This window comes from Blennius ocellaris, assembly GCF_963422515.1.
Source record: "Blennius ocellaris genome assembly, chromosome: 15".
Lineage (NCBI taxonomy): Eukaryota > Metazoa > Chordata > Actinopteri > Blenniiformes > Blenniidae > Blennius > Blennius ocellaris.
This window is the reverse complement of record NC_137664.1, coordinates 13489420-13513318: the sequence shown is the minus strand read 5'-3', so window position 1 is coordinate 13513318 and position 23899 is coordinate 13489420. Positions and strand designations below refer to the sequence as shown.

Genomic DNA, 23899 nt, shown 5'->3' with positions numbered 1-23899 from the left:
GTCGGAACAGTTGGCTGATTTGGCCCTAAGTGACCCAGCAGCCACTAGTACAGGTGTCCACTCAGCGGGTGTTTGCTCCGATTTAGGGGTATTTTCTGCTGCCCTGTGGTTTCTACAGGATGATTGATTGGTTCTCTTTGGCCGATATAAAATTTATTGCATGCTGTGGTTTGTGAAGTGAAAGAATAAACTTGTTGACGTCCAATAATGGTGCCCCATTATGCACACCCCTGATTTAGTGTCTGTGAATTAGTCCTTTCCGAGTGTACAAAATGATCATTCAGCACAATTATACATTTTAAAAAGCAAAAATCTAAACTATAGCATTGGGGGTTTTTTAGCTGCAAAGAGGTGGAGTGATTAGCATTCTCACATGATAACAATTGAAGCCTGGCTTGAGTCTGGGTTGGGCTTGGGGGGGATTTCTGTGTGTATGTCATGAGACTGATGACCTGTCCAGGTGTATTGTCCCTCCATTCACAATCTCTTGGGGACTCCACCTAGTGACCTTGAGGTTGATGAAATAATATGTAAGATGAGGGTGAATGAATGGAGCATTGTTCGCTTGACTTAAGCTACATAAGAATAGAGAAACAAGTGCCAAACAATACAAACAACAACAGACATGAACTATTTGTACATTTTTGCTGTTTTAATTGGCACACTTCATGGCCAAAAGTTGAAAAATGAATGTTGCATGTTAGTATCTCCCTATGAAAAGCAGCAGTGAGAACATGTAATGTCCAGGGTTGTTGGGATCCATTAAATTATAGCAGCCCTTCCTTTGTAGGCAGTCAGTTTATAGGCAGTGATCTGTTCCTGAAGGTCCTCATGTGCTCCAAGTTCTTTCTGTTCTCTTTTGTAACCACAACAGCACAAAAGCAGGTGTGTTCTTTGGTATTAATGATATAATTAATAATTAACTTATTAAGTTGAGTTCAGGTATATTAAATGCCTTGAAATGGAAAAAGGAACACAGTAAACTATAAGTGATTTGAAAATAGAGGGAAAGTATTACATTAACACTGCTTTTTATGAAAAAATAAGCTAATCTTGCACGTATCTGGATTTCAAGGTTTCCGTTGCATTTACAATTGTGTTCTGCTTTCTTTTCATGTCAGAAAGCCTTGAGGCATTCATCACCGAACATTTTAGTAAAACTGAACAAATTAGAGTTTTAATGAAACGTTTGATTTGAAGCCTCTCTATCATGACTGTGTTATATTTGCCAGACGACCTCAAAGGGCACTGTTGTCAAAGATAACACTGGGTGGTAGGGTGCTGTGCCTGGTGCATCTCTTCAGCCTTTCATGCAGACGGATAGCCGCTAATCCTGCCATGAAGGTCACCGCTTTTTTCAAACCTGGCTCTGCACTAAAATGAAGGTACAATGACTTGATCAGCATAATAGTTTTGTCTGCATGCTGCATTGCTATGCTCGACTTGATGATCCCCACCAATAGGTCATGGCAAATAATTAAAGTGAGAATCTGAAGGAAATTCAATACACTCTATTACAAGTGTGTGTGTGTGTGTGTGTGTGTGTGTGTGTGTGTGGTGGTGGGGGTGGGGTGTATTGGTATTCATAGACTGGATGTAAAGCTTTTGTAAAGTGTCACGTAGCTCCAAGTCCTGCTGAAGAACACACAAAACAAACTTGTGTTTTTCATATCACACAGCTTGGGTTGTCATAGTAACAAAAGTAAAGGCTTAATGAGTTCCAGTAATGGGTCCATCCTCCCCATGTGAGGAAGTTCCAGGGTCTTAGTATTGCCAATGCAGCAGATCAGAGTATTTGCAGGCTGTTGCTACACTATATCACTTCCAATACATGGATACATTACAGGATAAGGTTTCCCCAAATGCACATACTGCAAAAAAAAACAACCAAAACACCTCTCTTTCTGTTAAAAGGGAGTTTAGTTTCTTCCTACTGTCATCAATATCGTTATAGTTTGCAGTGTGGGATGTGAAGTGCTTTGGAATGATTGATGTCCCATTTGGTGTTATATAAATAAAATAAAACTACAAGAGGCAACATTTGTTCCAACCTCAAATGGCCATAGTGATAATAGAATGAAGGCAATATCGGGACTAAGGAGATTTATTTACTGTACAGGTATGGTGGTGTTGCCTCACCAGGGCTTGGAGGTCATAGTGTGTGAAGTCTTGGTGTTTTCTCTTTGCTATTTCTCAGTGGTCCAGTTTCATTCCACATACGAAAGCATACAGACGCAGTCAGTAGACTCCTCCAGCTTTGCTCCGTGTTGGACCAGCAACCTGTACAGGCTGCACGCCGTTTTCCACTCATTGTCTGCTGGGTTTAACACCAACTTCCTGCTACCTATTCTTACTTTGGATACAACTGTGTAGAAGATAGATTGTTGGACATATAAAGACTTGGCAGTTTTTGATTGTTATTTAATGTCATCTGCGTCATCCCCAAACGTATCTCATCTGGTCTCAATATCAAACTTCAGACTATAAGATAAAGTCAGTGTTTCTTTGCTAAAACTATCACTACCAAAACAATATGAATTTAATTAGAGGAGCTCATCGTCTTCTTAATTACATTTATTAGTTCCTAGGGTGCACTGACTGCTCACTAAAGATTTCAAGATATATTAAATTTAAAATTGCACCACTTATTATATTCTCAAATATACACAATGCAAGCTTACTGTTTATATGCAAAGCAGTACCATTTCTTTAGTGAATCTGCTCTGCTTGGCTGAGGCTGTTTGGTGCCCCACACAGTCATTACTTTATAAAATGTGACAGTTTGTTTGGGGAAAGACCAGACTGACAGTCCGGCAGGATTAGGAGAGAAATAACAGAGGAGTGTCTCTTCCTTTATTCACTGACCTTTATCTCAGGTCTTTAAAATTCTGTGGTTCGCTCTACCTGTTTGGCTTTATATCAGCCTGAATTTATCATCTTTGCTCCGCTCTTTGACATGACTGCGGCAGCTGTGCGCCCGATTCAAAACAAACCCTTCTTGAATTTCTGGATATTCTCAGGGTGCTATGTTTGTGCTCCCAGATCCATCGTTACATTATGGTTTCAAGCATCGCCAGTTCGCCGTGTCTGTTTTCACACCGGCATGTTTCTTCCATGTCCAGCCCTGTCACAGGAGATATCAGCAGTGTAGGTGATGCCTCTGCTCACAATTCAGCATTGAGGAGGAAGTGAACTGAGTGTACCTTTTACTCCCTTCCTGCCCGGCATGTGTGGGCAAGTCTTGAATTCAATATTGACCCTATGGTGGAAATGTGACAGGAGAGAGGAGAGACAGAGCCCGCTCCGGCAAGCCTGCCAAAACTATTCTCTCCCACTATGTGAGCTAGAAACAGCTCTCTCTTTCTCTCTGCATATCCCTCCCTGAACCACACTGCCATGCATCAACTGAAAGCCGAGAATCTTGACAGCATTACCTGCTTCACAGTGCAGCGACTGTTGGGAGCATTACAATTTTGGTGTCCGGACACACACCATTACATACACTGCTTAACAGCGGACTCAGCAGGTGAGCTCCTTCATTCAGGCTGTTAGTGTTGCATTTCAACTTACTGTGGACTTGTGAGTTTGTCATCTGTCTGCATCTGAATTCAGATGAAAAAAATAAAGTTGTTGTGGCCCAAAACCACTTCAGACTATTTGCACATAAAGTCACACTGTACGTTGAATTTCAGTAACAATGTGAGGAACTTGCCTGTTAACTTTGACCAGGATTTATCCTTTGACTTTCATGTGAAATAACTTTGCAGGGTTATGCTTACTAAAGAGCTGCTAGTCCTATGTTGTTCCACCAGAAGATTCCTAGAGTTTCTAAAGCCTAACGCAGCCTCTACTTTTCATCTCAGGCTGAGAATGCTAGTACCATAGTTGCAGCTGGCTCAAGTCACCCTGGGCCATTTTGTAGTTTAGCTGCTATAGGTTTAGACTACTGGGAAATCTTGACTGCACTGATCACCTTTGCTCGGTTCGTATGTCACCATTGCATGTCATTAACTTATATCACCTCTCCCCTGTTGTCTGCCCTCTCTTCTCTTTATCTTCCTGCAGAATTCATGTTTATGGCAATGGTGGTTTGAGAATTCTGTCACTTGATAGGGATAGTCTTCACATAATATGCTGATTAGGGCTCATTAACAGACATTTTTAATGCAAAGATGTTAGAAAACAAACAAAACTGCACAATACGTAATTTATACTTCTGGCATGTGGAGTTTTAAGATGAATCAAGCTGAAGCCTGCTAATATTAAAACAAATTAATAAATTAAATTAAATTAATAATATAAAAAAACACACAAAAAAAAGTTTTACATTAAACACTGTAAAAATTAACAATAAAAATATAACAATAATAATAATAATAATAATAATAATAATAATAATAATAATAATAATAAACAGCCACAGTAGATGTTGAAGTAATCATGTTCAGAATGGGATCAGCTGGACAAACTGCTCAAAAGTGACCAATCCCTGCTGCTGAGTTTGCTCCCGGGAGCAGGTGCTCTCCTGGTGCAACCACTGAGCCACACCAGTTAATTAACACCACTCAAGTGTGTCAAGAGGCGGGAAGAAAAATTGCTGCTCTTTGTGGTGTCACACCTTGAGCCTACAAGGCGTGACAAAAGAAGGGGAATGCTGTAGGGAATAGCAATGTATCCATTTTAAACTAACATGATAATAAATTAGAGGAGTATATTGAAAAGCACAACAGACGCAGAGCCTATTACAACAGAACACAAAGGCAGTTGCGTTTGTGCATGTAATCTTGGGACACAGAATATAAGACACACTTGTAAACGGAGCAGCGGGAGGAAAAAAATAGCAGTTATTGCTTTTCGAAGGGAGTTGATGCCAAAATAGAACGAAGCTTGGTTATGTGTGTGTCTTTTAGTGACAGTCATTATTTCATCAGGCTTTTAGGGGGCAGTGGAGCAATATCTTTTGTCCTCCATATTGTCCTCCAACATTTGTGGCAATTATACACTTTATATTTATTACAAACAGCCTAGAGGCCACACAGTGGTTGGTACTCTCACATCACAGCAAGAGGGTCCAGGTACAAATAGCAGGGGCCTTTCTGGGTGGAGTTTGCATGTTCTCCCCATGTATGTGTGGGCTTCTTCCAGGTCTGATTTCTTCCTGCAGCCCAAAAACATGTATGCAAGGTGATGAATCGGTGCCCATAAATTGGCTCGAGGTGTGAATGTGAGTGTGTGGTTGTCAGTCTCTCTGTGTTTTCCACTGCCCCGCGATGCTGGACAGGATTAAATGGTATAGAAGATAAATGCATAAACAGCATTTCTTTGACCTGAAATGATAACATATTTAATTTGACTCTATTCAGTCCTCGACTAATGCAAATCTAATTATTGTATATGTATGTATGAATTCACTTTCCAAAGGAACAGATCCTCATTCAAACAATGTCTAATATCAAACATGATATACTCACACCACAAGAAAAGTCATACTTTTCAAGCAAACTATCTTTGTCCAATGTGAGGTGGAGAGGCAAGGAAGCAGATCCCACCTGTCTCTGGTTGAGGGGAGGGCACACAACGGACAGGTCATCCATCACAGAGACGCACAGTCATGCAGCAGTTTGAAATCACCAGTCAAACTAAAACATGTTTTTGGACTGTAATAAATAAAAAGATATGGAGAAAACTATATATATATATAGGAACAGGCAAACTGTCTTTTAAATATTTATCCCTACTCAAACACATACATTACTGTTGTTTCACAGCAACCAAATGGACGTCAATACCTGGTTAAAGGAGAAAACCACAATTTCCATTACAGTTGGGTTTGCTTTCTGCTCATTATTCTGCTTCTAATGACATGGCAAAGGGCACACAGGACTGCTGTTACGATGTTGCTTGGTGGACCAAGTGCAGTGCAATGTATATGAAATTACTGAGTTGGCATTTTTACATGACAAGAACTCACCAATGGCACAAAGCAGTGGTTCCCAATCTAGGGTGTGTGAACCCCTTGGGCGTCACCATAAATCACTTGAGGGAGCCCAAGGCTTTGCCTGCTCCGGGTTGTCAAAAATTCTACTTCAGCAAATCAAAGACAAACATAATATGAGGCGGTGCTAAAATCTAGAGTCTTGGTAAACAGTCCACTGCATTGATACAGAAGATTTCTGTCTTTTAATGTTGTCGTAGTCAAACTGTCTGCCAAAGTTTGGCTTCACTGTAATGTTTTGGCAAAGCAGAGATCAGAGAGGGTGTTTGGGATGGCTTCAGTCAAAAAGGTTGGGAAACACTGGTGTAAAGAAAAAAAAAAAGACTAGAATTCTTATATCACAGCAATCAGGTGAAATTTCCTACAAACTGAATGTTCAACTGAAGCCCATCACATCCTGCATTCATCCATTCAGAGGTCTCTGTGTTCAAACTTCAGTCAAACCTTAATTGGACTGTGCAAACATGCTTTTTCACTCCAGGTCCTGTTGTTTGGGGCAGACTAGGGTTTGATTGGCAGCGTTTATGTTTACACTTCCACAAATGTATTGAGCTAACCACACATACACACGGTGTGTTTTAATCAGATCAAACCTGACAAGTGTGAACACATCAAAACAAACTTTCAAAAATAGCATGGGCTGCACAGCGGTGTTGTGGTTAGCACTCATATTCACACAGTGATTTTTCACATCAAGTAAATCACATCACTGACATTGAGACAGTTTTATAGTCAAACAATAACACTGAAATATTGCAGCTTTTTTCTTAAAATTGTTTTTGTATCTACATTGTGCAGTTGGTGACCATTTTACAATAATAAACATGAAATAGATCCAATTGTGTGTCCCCCCCCCAAAAAAAAAAATAATTATGGTTTAATTATAACATAGACTCAAGGTGAGTGATGTGATTGACATGATACAGTTTGGTTCCCGATCAGTAGCAGTGACCGTTACCAGAGGAAACATCAAAGAGATGAGGAGCAGCTCCCTGTTGGTGTCTACAAGCTGTCATCTGCCTTCAAGCCTCAGCTTCTTAGCATTGGTGCTAAATAATTACCCGCTCAGCCCCAGCAGCAGCAGCGGGTCTCAAAATAACCCATCGCGGCACAAATACATGCAACCACAGTGAGCAGACAGTAGTTGTTTGGATTCTTTAATTTTTCTACAAAAATATTTTACATTAGAAAACACAGCTTGAAATATACACAGTCCACTTGGTTTGCAGCAACCATGGAACATCTCAACGCAAATATATCTGAGTCTATATTTAAACTGTAGGTAAATATATCAGCAACAATAAATCTGGTTGCTATCTTGTGAGGTCTGCGGAGGATGCCGCCAGTAGAAGCTTGTCGGTGAGAAGACCAATGCGATATGGACTCACAATCTATCTGTATTTATTACAATAAAAAAAATACAACAAAACCAATATTATCGCTGACCATCATAGCAGGGAATGCTTCTGTGAAAATACTGAGTTTTGTGTAAATACATGAGCAACATTTACTCGGAGAGCGTGGGAGTAAAGGATTTAAGCGAAGATAATGGCATTGAAGCGACGATGAAAGAGTCATGGATTTCAACTTGTTTGACTGGCGCGACTAACATTCATTTGTCTCATTCTCCCTCGTCCCAGTGTGCTCCTTTCTATAGCCGCACTGGCTGGCATTCACCTGTCTTTCCGTTTACGCCTCCGAACGCCATTCATTTAGCTGTCGGCATCCATCGCTCCAGTCGCAAGTCTTCCTGTCAGGTTCCCACGGGGCCATTCATCTGGAAACCAAACTATCTATCCACGCTACATCCCTGGATATGTTTCGCCTGTCTGCCTTGATATGTGCCACGGTGTCAGTCACCTGTCTAACCGCAGTATCTATATCCCAGCTTGTCATTTTTCACCCTGACTCCAAGCTTTCAGGCAGGCCTTTTTGTCAGGTTCGGTGGAAATCCGGTCTTTTTCCTCTGGAATCGGTGGACCTAAAGTCCGAACCGTGGCTATAAAGTCAACTGCAGCCAGCCTGAAGCTAAACCATAGGAGTTGTGGGGATCACTGGGAGGCATTTAGCAGTCTGTCAAGGGATGATGTGAAGCAATAGTTTGACATTTTGGGAGATTCACTTCTTTGCCTTCTTGCATGATAAGATTGACGCTCCAGCTCTTTTTCAAAGGTCACAAAATCGGACTAATGGCACAAAATATACGTAATTTTTATACTTTTCAATTATGGAGGTACAACTACAGAGGTGCCCGATACCTCAAGCATGTTTGTTCAGAAGATGGCAAAGTTAGTGCAGGTAGATCACCTGCTGTACCAGTCTGAGAGCTCCGCTCCTCTAATACACAAGTCACAACAGCTTGAAGGTATAACTTCTCTAAAGTTTTGCACGATTATTGAGCAACAAATGGAGCCGTTAACATCACAAGGAAAAAGTAACAGAGGATGGCAGAGGTGTGAGGAGGCGGTGCTACTGGTTTTCATGGTAACTGTTGACCTTGTGGTCGTTTGATGGCATCCGCGGTTGCTGCCAGTTTCAGCAGCTGTTAAAAATGAGAAAATGATGTAATAGTACTTGAACCTGCCATCCTGTTTTTTTTACCCATGAGTGTATCAAGAAGTTAACATTTGATATTAGCAGATACAAATTATATAAATTAGTAGGTGGTTTGTTCAGTCTGAGTTAATGCATCATGTGTGGACTATGGCATAACAGTCTTATTTGTGTGATTTATTCTTTTTTTATTTACAAAATTACAGTCAATCATTTTGACTTGCTCTTTTTGAAAGAAGTGACAACCTGAGAAGGAAGGGGCAACCCTGTAGTCATACCTCTCTAAGTAGTTAAAAACATTACATGAGATCAGAATTTTTCTTCATTAATCATGTTCAATAAGGCAAACAATAACATTTTGCTAGTTTTAATGCAATTGTTGGCTTCCATTAAATTAAACCAACAAAAAAGCTTTACGAGAGCTCAATTAGCAAAATTAGTAGACTGCAAGGGAAACTGAATCTCAATTTAATAGAAATACAGCAGCCTTTTTAGAGTTAAGAGTTGAAGCATCAATGAATTTAAAACATCTTGAGGATTTTAAGTCATCAAACTAGTATCCGTCCATTTTACAGTTCTATGGCTATTCTATAATAAACCCAATGGTGATGATAAAAAATGTTGCTCTACCACTTTAAATGGACTTAATGTTGTGTCGTCAGTAATATTTTTAGCTGGGAAGAAGTATTATTGATTGAAACTGAGGTTTCAAAGATGATCAGTTATAAGAAAAAAAACGAACTTTGAGAAGCACTGGAGTAAAAAAAAACAATGCGACACATTAGATATCCGATGCAGACACAACTCCCCTCCACAATCCTTTTTTCTCCTCTAATATTTGCTGGAAAGATATGAAAGTGGTATCAGCCTTCCCATCTCCCTCTCAGCAGGAAAGTACATTTCTCAAAATATCTACTTATTCCTCTAAGAGATTGATTTCAGAATATATTACGCTTTCGTACACCCAGGGACGCTCGTCATTATTGCTGTAAACCTGACGTATATGGAAAACTGTGATGGCTTCAAGTGGATACTGTTGTATGTCGTGAACATGCACCCACCAGCCACTTTATTAGGTACACTATCATAAAATCAGATTTTTACAAAGGAAAAGTGCTGGACTGCATTTCATTGATATTCTGCAAACTCTCAGGTCTAAAATAATAATTACTACCCAGATGTTGATGTCATGGATGTTCCCCATGAAGAGGCTGGTGAGAGGATGTCTGATCAGACCCGGTCCTTCAACCTTCTAAGCAAACAAGGCCTTCATTCAATAAAATAAAGCAACAGATGCAACTTCTGGTTTTGTGTGACTCCGTCTGTGACACGCAACACTCGAGCTTCGTTCATCAGTGAGCCGATGCTTACCAAGTGTACCTCAGGATGCTATCTCACTGGGCTGTGACAAATAGCGAATGGAGTACGTGAAGGAGTTTCCAAACCATATGAAACATTCACAGGGGCTTGCAATTTCCTCAAGTGACAACAAAGGCTTGGCAAATGTGCTGCTTGAATTTTGAATATGTAAAAAAAAAAAAAACCCTGCCCTATTTTCACTCTGCAAAATAGTCTCATAGTCATTGTGGAGGTCTCAAGTTCTTTGCAATATCGTTTTGTCATTAAAGATTCAGCAGCTTCTGCTCTGGAGTTTCAAACGAACGCATGCAAACTCCAGGAAAATTTGACTCAAATTTCATTGGGCGTTTATGTGACAAATGTAAACAACCAACGTCGTGTGAATCCGATGAAATTTTGCAAATTTCATCACATTTTCTCTGTCCCAAAATAGTTGCTAATCATTGCAGCCCAGTGAGATAGGTGCTGAAGTTCGATGGTATGATGATGATGACAATGTGCACTACCCATACTGCAAGGCGCTTTAGATGACCATCAAATGGCATGTTAAATAAATAACAGCGAAACAAAAGCAAAAAGATACTGATTGATATTTAAATATGAACAAAATTTTCCAGTTTGAGTGTCCACCGGCCCTCCACCGGTGAGTGTCTCTCTCTTTGTCTTGACCCCGGCTGAAGAACTTTGCTTTAGCATCATAGCAGTTCAGATCGGAGGGCCAGCGAGAGCGTCCAGAGCGGCGGCAGCAGCCACATGGGGGACGGGGAGGGACGGGCACCTAAAGGCGAGGCGGTATCGGAGGTGCAGGAGCACACCTCGTACCCGTTCTCTGCGTGGTCTGGGTGCTGGTGCACGTTCACCCTCGTCTCGGTGCTTTTGGAATCAGCGTCCGGAGAGTCCGACTGCATCTCAGTGCACAGCAGCCAGTCCTTGGCGATGAGGCGGGGGAATCCTGCCTCTACCTCCATGTCGCTGCCCGGCACTCTCCAGTACTCCTTCCCTTTGAAGAAATAGGATGAACCTTTTGGAGGAAAAGCAGAGGAGAAAATACTAATAAGATATTGTATCTCTGGAGAAAGACATGGAGCAGAAAACAATGTAAAGTAATTCTTTCCAATTTTACAACTTCTCCATAAATGCTTTGTGAGGCATTTCCATTTATGTAAAAGACTTCCCAGATGTCCCTATTTCTAATCAAAACCTGGTGTCGGACCCAAATCTAACTGTACCTACAATAAATGCATGTAAGCCAATGTTGATCCCTCCCCGTTGGACCTGTGAAGTTTTTGGCTCTTTTGGCAAAGAAATATATACATGCTGCTTGTTGGAATGCAAAGCTGTGTGCATAGTGTTGTGTTTTTGTGAATGCCAATCACATATTGACCTTGTGAACATGCAGTGGGAGGAAGTCCATGTATCGAGGGACAGTTTGAACGTATATATGCCACCGAAAAGTGCTTACCACTACCTCACTGTATGGCCATGAGAAATAACTTCTTTAATGAAAAGCAATAAAGCAAGAAATTAAATTAATTATTATTATTATTATTAATAATAATAATAATAATAATAATAATAATAATAATAATAATAATAATAATAATCAAAAACACAAAGCCTCACATAAAAAAACCCATAGTTTTATTGTCCTCCATACTACTGAGTAAGAAGACCTCTTTTCAAGGAAAGGAAATAAAAATACAATAGCCAGATTATAAAAGTGCTTCCACATGATGTCATTAGTGAGATTTACACAGAAACGAGGGGAAGAAAATGACCCCAAATGACTGAAGGTCTAAAAGGTGACTAAGATGAAAAAAAATGGCTTTTGTGCATATAACTGCAACAATCACGAGAAGTAATGAGTGGAAAACGTTCATTATCCCAAGAAGGAAATGTGCCTGTTAGCGCAGGGAGCATAATGGGCTGCTTGCTCCAGAGATCTGGATTTTATGAAGGTGGTGAGGTATCACAATGAAAACTACACGAATAAAAAAAAGAAAAAAAGTTTGTCTTCAGGTCCCTCACATCATTGCTTGGGTCTTTAAGTGTGCTTAATGAATGTTACTAATGAAGTTGGGCTTTGCCTTTAAAGGTACAGTTCCAGTGTGGGGAGCGGTGACAGCTGACAGATGATCAATAATTATATATTGACATGTTCTCAGGAGTGAAGCCGTGCTTAGTTCTGCTACAGGCATTTTTTTATGGGAGGTTTTAATTTAAAGCATCCAAGCTTGTAAATACCATACTAATCTTATTTTTGAGTATTGCTGCCAGCTTGTGTTTTTGGACCCACAGAGCCCTTTTCACACTATATATAGAAAATGAATTTCGTTTATTAAATTATCATTAGTGAAACTGTTTTCTCAGATGAATATGTATGATGTCGCTAAACAGAGCTAGGAATATGGTGCACACTCACAAAAATATCCCTGTACTACAAACAGGAGGGTCATGCTCAGGTTAATCTCCCAAATAGTAATGCAAAGTAAAATTCAAGTTCAACCGAATTGCAATTTTTGCTTTTAGACACTTGGATAAAGAGTAATAGGACACATCTACATGGAATAAAGTGGTGTTTTAGCAGCCTCTGGTGGTCAATGCCAATATGGCAGAGGCAATGCAGTGGGAATTGCTTTGAGGCATAGACATTAAAAACTAATATAAAATAAACATACCAGGTGTTTTTGTTTTTCTATTATCAAAGCCAAAAGTAATTCAAATGAACAGAAATCTACTGAGTGTCAAAACATTCATTCAGGCCTCCCACATGTCTTTAAAACCAAGTAATTTTGGTTTCCCAAACTCAAATAAACAACACGCTCATTAGTGTCCTAATGAGGGGAAAAACTAATAATGAATGTTGTTAGTCTGGAGTCTTGAAATGTTCTCAAACTTGTTGGTGAATAAAGCAAACAAAGGAGTGTTTATGTTAACTATAATGTCGACAAAAAAAACCCTTACAAACCGAGTGGAGGGCATTCCTAGAACTATGCACCTTTCATAAGAGGAAGCTTTTCACTGCACAAGTAAACAGAATACAACCTAGTTCAGCAGCAATCTCTTGTAGCAGCTAAAGTAAATATATATCAGAGTAACAATGCCAATATCAAGTATCATGAGTCAGATTTATAAAGACCTGCATCACATTTAATAAAGACCTAGTCACTGATGAGAACCGACAAGGTCTATTAAGATGCACAATAACACCTACCGAAGTAGGTTTACTTTCTTGGGTTTCCTTAAGAATATCTCTCACTTCTCACTTGAAAAAAACATCTTTTGAAAAGACAATAGCAAAACCAGCAGTATAGATGTTCTTTTGCTGCCTTTCATGACTTGCTCTCTTCATGCCGAGATCACACAATTTCTCCTCATCATCCTCGTACTTATCTTCTTCTAAAAGCTGCGATTTCTCCAGGACTTCTGCCTCTCCGAAACGCCACTCTGACTGCTGTTCAACATGAGTTGTCACCATGTCCTCTTCACTTCTCTCTGCTCTTTCTGCCTCGCCGTTCTCCCTTCATCCTCGGCTGGTAGAACTTGAAGCCGCCTAAAGGCAGATAAAGGCTTTGATGTGGCTCCAGTACCATTGCCCACAGGAATGCACACAGCATACGTGGAAGTCTGTGTTCTTATTTATATAAATGTGTGAAAAATCTACGTGTCTTCCTGAAAAATCATGGGTTTGGGCGGAATGTCCCTCTCTCTTGTCTCGCCAGTTTGTTTTGCGCACACGCAGAGACGGAGATGGACTTCTGAAACTGGCCAAAACTAAGACGCTAAGATTCTCTGCACATTCATGCGGGAGTTGCTGCAGGTGAGAGCGGTGACGTGACCTTCCGTCCCCCAGAGAGTGGACTGAGGATTTCATGTGAATGAGTTATTTCTGTGCCCATTTGAACAACTGCAAGTGCTCAATCAAAGCCTAATCTGGAAAGCCACCTGATATAAAAGAGGTATTTGCTTTATTTTAAAAGTGTCCAAAACAATGCCGGTTGATGGGCAACTTATTAATCTCTTTGGGAAAAGCACCAAAGCTCATCCACAGCCATTGAGGCGTCGTCATTAGGACAGAACAGCAGGTAACCTTTCTCAAACACCTGGGGACCAGACCCCGATCTGAACCTTGTGTCGTATCAAAGCAAATGTCAGGACCATGTTGGTTTTACAATGTGAGCCTGGAACAAATTAACTATCACAAGATTTCGCTTTTACCTTACGACTGTTATAAAACGGTACTAATATATTACCCTTTAAATGTGGATTTATATCACAGTATATCTTTATGACTGCTTCAGGCACGGGCTGCATTTTGGCTATATATTGTTTTATGCGCCTTTAAAAGTCTCGATAGCTTGGATGCTTTGCACATTTTCTTTTCTCAAAACAACAAAACTTAAAAAAAATGAAATAATATTGGAAGAAAATAACTGCATTTAAAAATGAAGAAGGAATCTGTACAAATATGCAGAGGTTTTAAGCATCTGCTTGTTTTGGGGCCATGGCACGATCTGAAGCGAGTTGGCAGAATTTCTTTGCTGAGTGAGTGGCAGTTTGGCAGCACTCATTTGGAATGAGAGCAGACAGCCATAGTCCAGAAATTTAAAAAAATGTTTCAAATATTAATTTCTACCAGCGACAGACACACCATAGATTTAGTACTGAGTGAGAGAATGTGTTTTGGGTTGAAGTTTCAAAAAGGTGAAGCCACAGAGATTTTTTTCAGTTTAAAACAAAAGCTACATGAGCTACATGGTACTCTTGCATAACTTTGGTACTAAATTAAGGCTTCCATTGCTATTCACTCGACAGTCACCTTATTCACATTTGGTTTGATCACCTTGATTTCTACATTTGTCTATTATAATAACAATGGCCACTGGCTGGCAATTCCAGCACCAATCATACAATCCTCCAGACAGCAACATGTAATGCATCAATTTATTTCAGAAACATGGTAAGCTATTAACTGTTCCTGGAAACTGGCCTGCTTAGAAACATGGGGGTCAACAACCGCAAGCAGCTACAGTTCCCTCCTGAGATCACCTTTATACTACTCCGTGCAGACATAGTGGTCTGGTTGACTCTCCTCACTGAGCTCACCATCTCAGGGGAAGAGGAAATGCAGGCTGCCAAAGAGCAGCCAAAATACTCAGAAAAACCTGCTAAGTGTACGGAGGCACAGCGTACGCTCACGGTTTTATTGGCTGGAAGAAGGTTGGTTTTTAGTCCTGTGTGCAGGGGCTGCTGCCATTTATTTCACACTGAAACATAACCGAAACAAACAGGGTGTTATTATATGTGCGAGTATCCTTGCTTGTATTACATGGACTGCCAGGTGTATGTCACTATGTGTGAAAAAAAAATGTGGAATAAACGAATCTGCAGAACCGGGGCCCTCCGATCTTGACATATTTGGGACAAAACTCCAACATGCGACAAAAGCGAGGGAAGCTGTGACGGAGGAACAAAGATGTAAATGGGAGACTTAACAAGTAAGAGAAGGATAACAAATCCTCCAGGAGGTGTTCCAACATTCATCCATTGCTGACAATTCCTAGTTGGTGACCCATTTAGCAGCAAATGGCTGAAGCTTATGGAAACTTCAAACGACAAAACAGTCAAAGCTCTGAGATCCAAACTGAGGACAAACTGCTCAAATCATACAGTATACTGTAGTGTACTGCAGGATTCGATTAGTCTTTCATCTACACCAAGGTCAGACAACTTATTTGCACATCAGAGCAGACTATGACCATCTTTGGAATTATAATTTGAAATATCACTGAAGTCGTCGTGAGAAAACATGTGAATTAGGGGGAGAATACATTTCTCAAAGCTGCTGAACTTCCAAAAAAATCAGACTTATTTTAGGTTTCCTAAAGTTTGGATACATGGTATTTACCAATTAGGAACTACTGGGGCAAGCTACAGTTGACTTGTGGCAATGATTGAATTCATCCAAAAAGTACTTGGAAAAACAAGAGAGGTGATTCATATATGAATTGTGAGCACCACAAAATAACGGTTACCTTTTCAAAACAACATTTTATTACTATTTTATGCATGCACATTAATAACTGAAGGTAGTAACAGATAAGTTTAGTTATGGATATAAAGCTAACTCAAAGAAAGGCTTGGGCACTCGAAAGACCCAAGTCTTCAAACTTCCATACCTATTTCTTACAATTTATTTGCCCGCACAAATTATCCGTAATACATGATCCTACAGTTTACCACTATGTTAATGGCACACATATTCACACCCAGCCAGCTGCGAGCTCACAGGTCCATATATTCATGCTCAAGTACATGCGTGCACTTCAATGAAGGTGCTTTGCATTTTGTAAGAAGTAAAGACCTGCTTTAAAGCCACAGATGCACAGTCTGTGTAAACATTACTGACATGGTGGATTTAGGCGTGACATGCTCTTCTTATGATCGCATTAGCCCACCTCCTCCCATAAAGCCCACCACTTTCAGGGAAGGGGGGGGGGGAGGTTAGGAGAAAGTTTACAGAGAGGTGAAGGAGAGGGAAATGAGAAGGGAGGAACATTCCCGCCCACACAGCCTTCAGCAACTACAGTAATTGAATGGGAAGAACTATGCATACTTTTCATTGGTGTTTTCTTTTTTGTAGCCCTTTGTATGAATTTCTGTTTGAACATCATCTCAGGCTTTCTGTGGCAACATCAAAGCAAAATGCGCTTTAAATGCTCTGCTCTCCGGTATTTGATAGCTTTACTTGTCATTGAAGTTATTTTATAGCAACACAAAAGGAATATAATATCACTATTAATGTTTCCATACAGCAAAAAAAACTACTGTAGGGAAAACTACAAAAAATTAACTTGCTTCAATTTGTTCGGCCAGGCAATACCACTCTGTACCACCAGATGGTGTTTTTAGTCAATCTCACAGTGTTGTCCTTGGTACAGAAAGAGCAGACAAAACAGAATATCCTGACAGTACATCAGTATAAAACTGAATATGAGAACAATGGCTGAAGTTCATTTTCAAGCATTACACTGGAGGCGTGGACTTTATCGTAATTCTTTACAGACACACAGTATACGTGCAGTTATTTCGATAATATGTCCATTGTGAAATGATCGGAGGCCATTGCGCATCCACTGAAAACATTGCATATTGATGAATCCAACAAATAATGTGCGAAATGATTGTTTGATTCCTGTATTGTCCGGTTTTAAAGTTGTTACTTTTATTACCTTATTACTCACAAATTGTGTTTTTTTGTTTTACACACTATTTGCTAGGAAAGTACAATAAATTATTCATTCAAATTCTAAACACCTGGCATAATTCAGTGTAGATTTAAGAAAACTCAAAAGAATACTTAAAAAAAAAAAAAAAAAATCATTTGCCTGAGAAGCACGTGTAGAAATAAAGAACCTTATACTTTTAAACAGCTTTTTTTTTTTTTTTACATTTAAATGAACATTTAATAATATTGTACCTGTTTTAAAAAAATGTAACTACATGATTACATACAGGTTAGTTATTAGAAATAACCATCAAAATCAGCTATGTAATACAGAAACATCTGCGACCTGATATTAATTCTCTTGTCACAGACACGCAGCTTAATATGCATTCCCCGTTTCATTGCCTGGAAAATCTAATTTGCCACAGAAACATGCAATTCTGCACAAGCAGAACAGCCCGTTGCAACAGAAGGGTACTTCTCAATGAAAGAACGGTAGGATTTATGTCAGAAAAAGGTCATCGGTGACTGATGTGGTCTGTCTACACTAACTGTTAAGTATTGGGTCAGTGGTTGACGATGTTTCACGAAACCTCTGGGCCAATTTGCAGCAGTTAGCAGAAAAGCAATACTTCTCCATTTGGCTGTGAAACTACCTCTGATGTGTTTTCAGAAATGTCACACATGACAATAATTTTTTGGAACCACATTGATTATATTCAAATAGAAAGCACTACCCATGCCGTGCGATGAAACATCATTAACGCTCAGCAACTCAGTGACAACAGCTGAGTGTGACACTCAAAAAGAGTGGAGTCTTGGCTGTGGACACAGAGAACCGCAATCAGCTGAAAAGATGCTGATCAGTGTGTGACAGGATGGCACTCACATACCTAAGTTTACCAAACAAATCACAATCAAAGTGGAAATGAGCCAAAAGGCTTGGTAGGCATACAAAGTAACTCAAGGAGAAGTGCTATAGGGTGAAAACCAAAGTGACGACACAAATATGTAAGTTTGGTTTTGACGTTTGACTCCTATAAACATCTTTGTTGCTGGTTTGTTACTATCAGGTGATTGCTTCAAGCTTCTCTTTACAAATTACCAGCTGCCTGAACGCACAAAGGCAATCAAATGGTTGCGTAGCTTGACAAATGTGTATTCTGAAATGATTATGTGTACTTAAATTGATATTTTACTGACTGTCAAATCCAAAACACACCTTTATGCCACATTTTGCGTGTTCCACTGACAAACCATGACATATAAATCATGGCATTGCATAAAGGCAGTCACTGTATGATTGTCATCTGTGCACACTTGAGTTTGATTTTAAACTGTGAGCATGAACTACTTTTCTGAAGAAAAGGAACTATAAATTTGGAAGCTGTATTTAATTTTCACTTTAAAACAATATATTATCCCCTGATGTGTGTGGTTACGTTGCCAAACATGGGAAACCTCTCATGAAATGATAGTTTGCTATTCTATGCCAAACTCATAACGTAGCTTGCAACAATTTAGTACCAAGAATTAATGAGATATCATTTGGTATTAGGTGATGATTTTTTTAATTACTTTGAAAAAAAATAAATAAATCTGAGAACAATCAATTTTTCAAATCATTACAAAAAAAAAGAATACGCCACTGGTTTGGAGTCTATATTATCTGTATACATATGTTTGAGACACACTGTCATGGCAGCAGGAAAACTAGTTGAAAGGCAAATAACTGAAGCTTAACGGAGAGCCGCTTTACTGCAGGTGGTCCACAGAGTGCATTATGATCAACAATGTACAACATCAAGAGACGCTTTGTCTCAGTCCAGCATTATAAGAAAGAAAAAAATGACTGAGTACTCAAATAAAGAAGTTGTCCTTCATCCCAGGGCAGCGACACGCAGAGCCACATCACAAGACGGATTGGAGGGGAGGGAGGGAGGGGGGGATAAGGATCGACTGTGGCATACTGATAGCGATAAGGTTAATGCAACAGAAACAATCTCTGCTGGACCTCCTTGATTAGATTGGCGATCTTGTCATCCCGTCTTAGTGCTTCTCAAACACTCCCTGTACATCTGACCGAGCACGCTGGGCTCACGCTGGCAGCATGGATTAATTGAGGCACCAGCTTGTAGATTCGTAACACCCGACACGGCTCTCCACAGTGTTTGCAGTGTAAAGGTCAAGGCTGCTGTTGGCGAGCAGGGGGAGACTCTCACGTCCTCTCCAGTACGACTGACTCAGTGTCTCACAATCGAAAAGGTTTGTTGTCGAGAAACTCAAGTAGTGAGCTTCCGAAAGGTTCCCAAGTAATACAAACATACAGTGGCTTGATCTTCCATGTTTTGTCAGATTCATGACGGCATCATTGTGAAAAGTACTGTGCGGAACCGAATGATGAATGCCACTCAAAGTGTCACATCAGCTCATTGCAATCTTTTCACATAAGTGTCATTTAACCACCATGGGAGCCTTTTATCAGCCACTCACCATCAGACCACCTCATGGCGTCGTCCAGGTGAGGTGGAAGTCCCTTCCAAAGGCTGCTGTCTTTGGGGTAGCCCAGGTCCATGCGCCTCATGTGGTCGTCGTAGCGCCAGTAGTTGCTGTCTTTAAAGAAGTAGGTCTTATCATTGTGCAGCCAAACAAAGGCAGCGTCCACGCCTTCCATTGGGAGGCCAAAGTCACTAATGGGACGAGGATATCCTTCCTCTACATTGTTGTCTTTAAATACCCAATACTTCAGACCTGGAGGGTGGGACACAGAAACACAAAGAAAACAAATATTCATATCTGGAATTTTTTTTTAAATTTCTCATCTATAAAGATACATTGTTTATCGCATTGATTCAATTCAAACTCATTCAATTAAGTCTACAGTATATATTGTCAATTATGACACAACATTAATAACACTTATTATCAAATCAAAATATAAAGGAAAAACTAAAATGCAGTGATGCATTGACCACACACGTATGAGAGTAACTTTGAGGCTAAGACATTTTGACTACCAAAGCCACCTTCAGCCAAATTAAAGGGAGATCGATGACCTGACTGCCTTAACTAATAAGAGGTGAAAACAGACATTAAATTGAGCTGAATGAGAATGACTTGCTGGTGAGAATAACCTATTCCTATTCCAGCATACAAACTCACCTTTGAAAAACACTATCTTGTGATCCCCTGGTCTCTCGTACACGGCGTCCACACTGTCCAGATTAGGCGGGAGACCCCTCCAGAAACGGTTAATCTGAGCAGGACGAAGAGACACCAGGTGCTTCTCCCGAGTCAGCCGCCAGAAGTACTTCCCTGTGAGAGACAGGAACAGGACTCAATCGATTCAAATAACTGCAGAATATTCTGTCGGTGTTTTGCTTCCTTGGCTTTCTTAGTAGCAGACAGTGACACGTTTCTTTCTCAGTCACACTGCAAACGAAGTATCTTGGTGTTCGACAAGCCTATCCCAGTATGCTGCTAAATCTCTGCTCAAATAAATCACTGTGATCTCCCTGATTGGTCATTTGATGTACCCGTGAAAAACAAAATAGAAGATGAACAGGAGCCATTATTACTGGAAGGAACAATAACTAATTATAAAACTAGAGAAACCTCAGCTCATGCTCACCATGTACACAAATAGAATTAACAGTTATAACAGTGCTCTTGTGAAATATGTTTTGGATGATGAAAACCCTTTTGATTTGTGAAAGTCAGACTGGCCAGTGAGCCAAACGGATCAATTTCAGGCTCAGCACAAAATATTTATAGTGCATGAAAGCCCAGCTACTGTAGGACCAATTTGTTTAGGCTGCAGAATATGTAATGGTGTGTGGGACTGTGATATGACCCCTCGGAGTCACGCATGACTCGGGTTTCTATTGATTGCTGGAGCCACCACTCTGTCCCCTGGCTGGTTAATGTCCCTTTGTGTTTTGCTTTATAGACTCACTCATTCTCGCTCCCGTCTACCTGTTGTGTCGTTAAACATGAGAATTAAAATGCAGATATGTTCCACATGAAACTCACGTTCCAAGCAAAAACACGTTTTTTTGTCAGTTTGTGACACTGAGCAATAAAACACTAATAAATATGCACTGCAACATCCTTCGAGTTTTGAGTGGAATCCCCAATGGGGCAGTCGTATATTGGCAGCATCCAACCTCTGTTTACATGATTTATATTTATGGAGTTCAGTTTACGACTTCTGATTCTCAAACCTTGGCATGGGAAAGTAGCTAATTTGCATAAGAAAATGCAAGCGAGATCAGTTTGTTACTCCAGGACAGGACAGTCCAATCAACTGAAGCTTCCCAAACAAACACTCAAAGCCTGACCAAGCTTGTGCCATGCTCGGATTCAACTTAATAGCCAAAGAGAAGTTGTCCACTGGAACATCACAGAAATGACACACATGAACTAGTTGCTGATACAACTGATTACTTGTCAGGTAAGCTGTAGACTGTGCAGGCCAATGGCCTCAATTCGACTGTTGCCTTCTAAAGGCATCAAGGGTACCTGGGTCACAGTGTCTTAGTGAAATGACTTCAGTAATTTGGTGGGAAAATCACAGTACCCCGATATGAGGTATAACATAAGTGGTAATGTCTTGTACTTTTAGGATTTGTTGCTTCGTGTCTTCAAAGAGACACATATTATACGCAAAAGTCAGGGTGAACAGCCACGTACCATTTTTAATTTCCTGAAAACAAGCAAAGGTTTAACTAGCTTGTTAAATGGGGGCTTGCGATTACGAGCTAATGAAACAAAAATGTGGTCCAATTATCTCATAATAATCAACCAAGTGAGGTCTAGATCACTTAAAAAGAAAATCTCATTTTCAAGGACCCGAGCCACTCTGGCACACTGATGCTTTTTGTCAAAATTCACATTTATCTGTAAAACTCCAAAATGTTGGACACCTTGCTCCATTAATACCTCCAACATGCTTGTAGGGGCTTGGCACTGCATCTAGTCTCTAAACACAAACAATAATGTGTGAAAAAACTTCAATTGAAGGCTCCTGTTTGTAAGTGATTTTACCCAAGGTATTATACTCTCAGTTGATCATCTGCAAAATGCATACAAACTGAAAGTGCAATCTATCCATGAGCATGCAGTTTAACCTGCTTTATAAATAATCTCAGTAAACCAGGACATACCATTCTGTGAAAATGTCTCCACAAACCCTGGTGTCTTCACATCAGCATGATGCTTAAATTCTACCATCTGAATTAACAGCTACACAAGTACTAAAATGGACATTGGCAATAAACACATAATCATATGAACAAAGCTACATCTAACATTTATTCTTGAGAATGGCTCTCCATTCCCTCACTCTCTGTTCCACTTCCTCCTCAAGAAACGGTTGCATACCTTTAAAAAAGAAGGCCTCCCCTCGTATTTGGGCCACAGCGTCAAAGTGACTGGAGCATCTATCCGGGGCGTCACGCGCCAGCCTGGGAGAGATGGAGTAAAGTTGAAGGAAGGACAAGAGACAGTTTGAGAAGAATGAAACATTGCAAGAGTGGAATGAGAGAGGAACAATACATTAAAAGTCAAGTACAGAGATTATGCGGCTGTGCATACTGTCGCTTTTGAGAATATAACAAAAAAAACAAACGTACTAATCAGCCATAGGAAAATAAATACTGATGAATTGGAAAACATATCTTTTTTGTCACTGAACCTCTTAGTGAGCAGGATGTATTTGACAATAAGTTGATGTGAAAGGGATAGCTGGGTCAGAAAAAACTCTAAAACTGCAGCAATATTACAATAGCATGGCTGATCGGTTATGAAGTGCAGCTCATATGAAAGGACTCAACCTATTTAACATCTTTTACACATTGAAAAACAACAGCTCATTTTTGGTAACACTTGTCGACAGGGAGCCTGTGAATTTGTGCATGCATGTGCATGTGTTTCCTTCAATTTAATTAAACATCAGGTGAAATGCTGCCACACCGACATGGCGAGGTCTTGCAGTTCGTTTATCCCCAGGGCTAACAAGTGATTTAAAACACTGACGTGGCCGGCCTGTCAATGATGTCGCCATTAGCACCACAGGCTGTGGACTGCAAGTGGGAGGCTAACAGCCCCTGCACTAACAACAAAGATTCCTATTTAGAGGTTTATTAACCAAACGCTGCTGCCTCGTGGTGGGCATTTGTGAGCCTTGCCGAGAATTATTTAGCTTTTCCATCTATCAAGAACAGACAGAGAAAAAGTACCCCAGTGATGTAAAGTAAATTTTGCATGCCGGTTCATTTTAAAACAGCGACATCCTTGTGATTCAAAATTTTCATGCTTTGTAAAAACAAAGCTTTGCATATTTTTGTCTGTGTACTTTGACGCTTAAATTGATGAGTCCCAACAGATTTTATAACAATTAAGGAGGGTCTAGAGTTTCATCATAAGTTTGTTTAAGACGTCTTTACATAAGAACATCTAGAATGAAAGCAGAATGGAAATTCAATTCAAAGCAAAGTGAGCTCTGATTGATAAAGTTCAGTTGTCAGTTTTCTCCCCAGTGATAAGACAATGGGAAATGCTACCATGAACACATTTCATGCTACTTTTAAACGATTAAAGAGAAAATTATATCAAACTGAGGGAAGCTCTTGGATTCTGCTTTGCTCTTTTATCTCATATTTGTCTTGTAATGTACCATATTTTAAAAAAGTTATAGCAATCGAATCAGGTCAACAGGACTTGGTCGTATGTCTTTGAAGACATTTCTGCCTTTTATCCAAGAG

At 40.0% G+C, this 23899-nt stretch overlaps 1 protein-coding gene across 1 annotated transcript in view; it reads right to left on the bottom strand.

Annotated features, from left to right (window-relative positions):
* Positions 1-9957: 9957 nt before the first annotated feature.
* The window catches only part of LOC308140552 (matrix metalloproteinase-17-like), a 107763-nt gene continuing 93821 nt past the window's right edge, over positions 9958-23899 (bottom strand). The window contains exons 7-10 of the mRNA XM_080510379.1: positions 22518-22600; positions 20298-20450; positions 19629-19886; positions 9958-10928 (exon numbers count right to left, since the gene is read on the bottom strand). Coding sequence (XP_080366505.1) covers positions 10603-10928; positions 19629-19886; positions 20298-20450; positions 22518-22600 — 820 coding nt within the window. The 3' untranslated portion in view covers positions 9958-10602. The remainder of the gene's footprint in view (positions 10929-19628; positions 19887-20297; positions 20451-22517; positions 22601-23899) is intronic.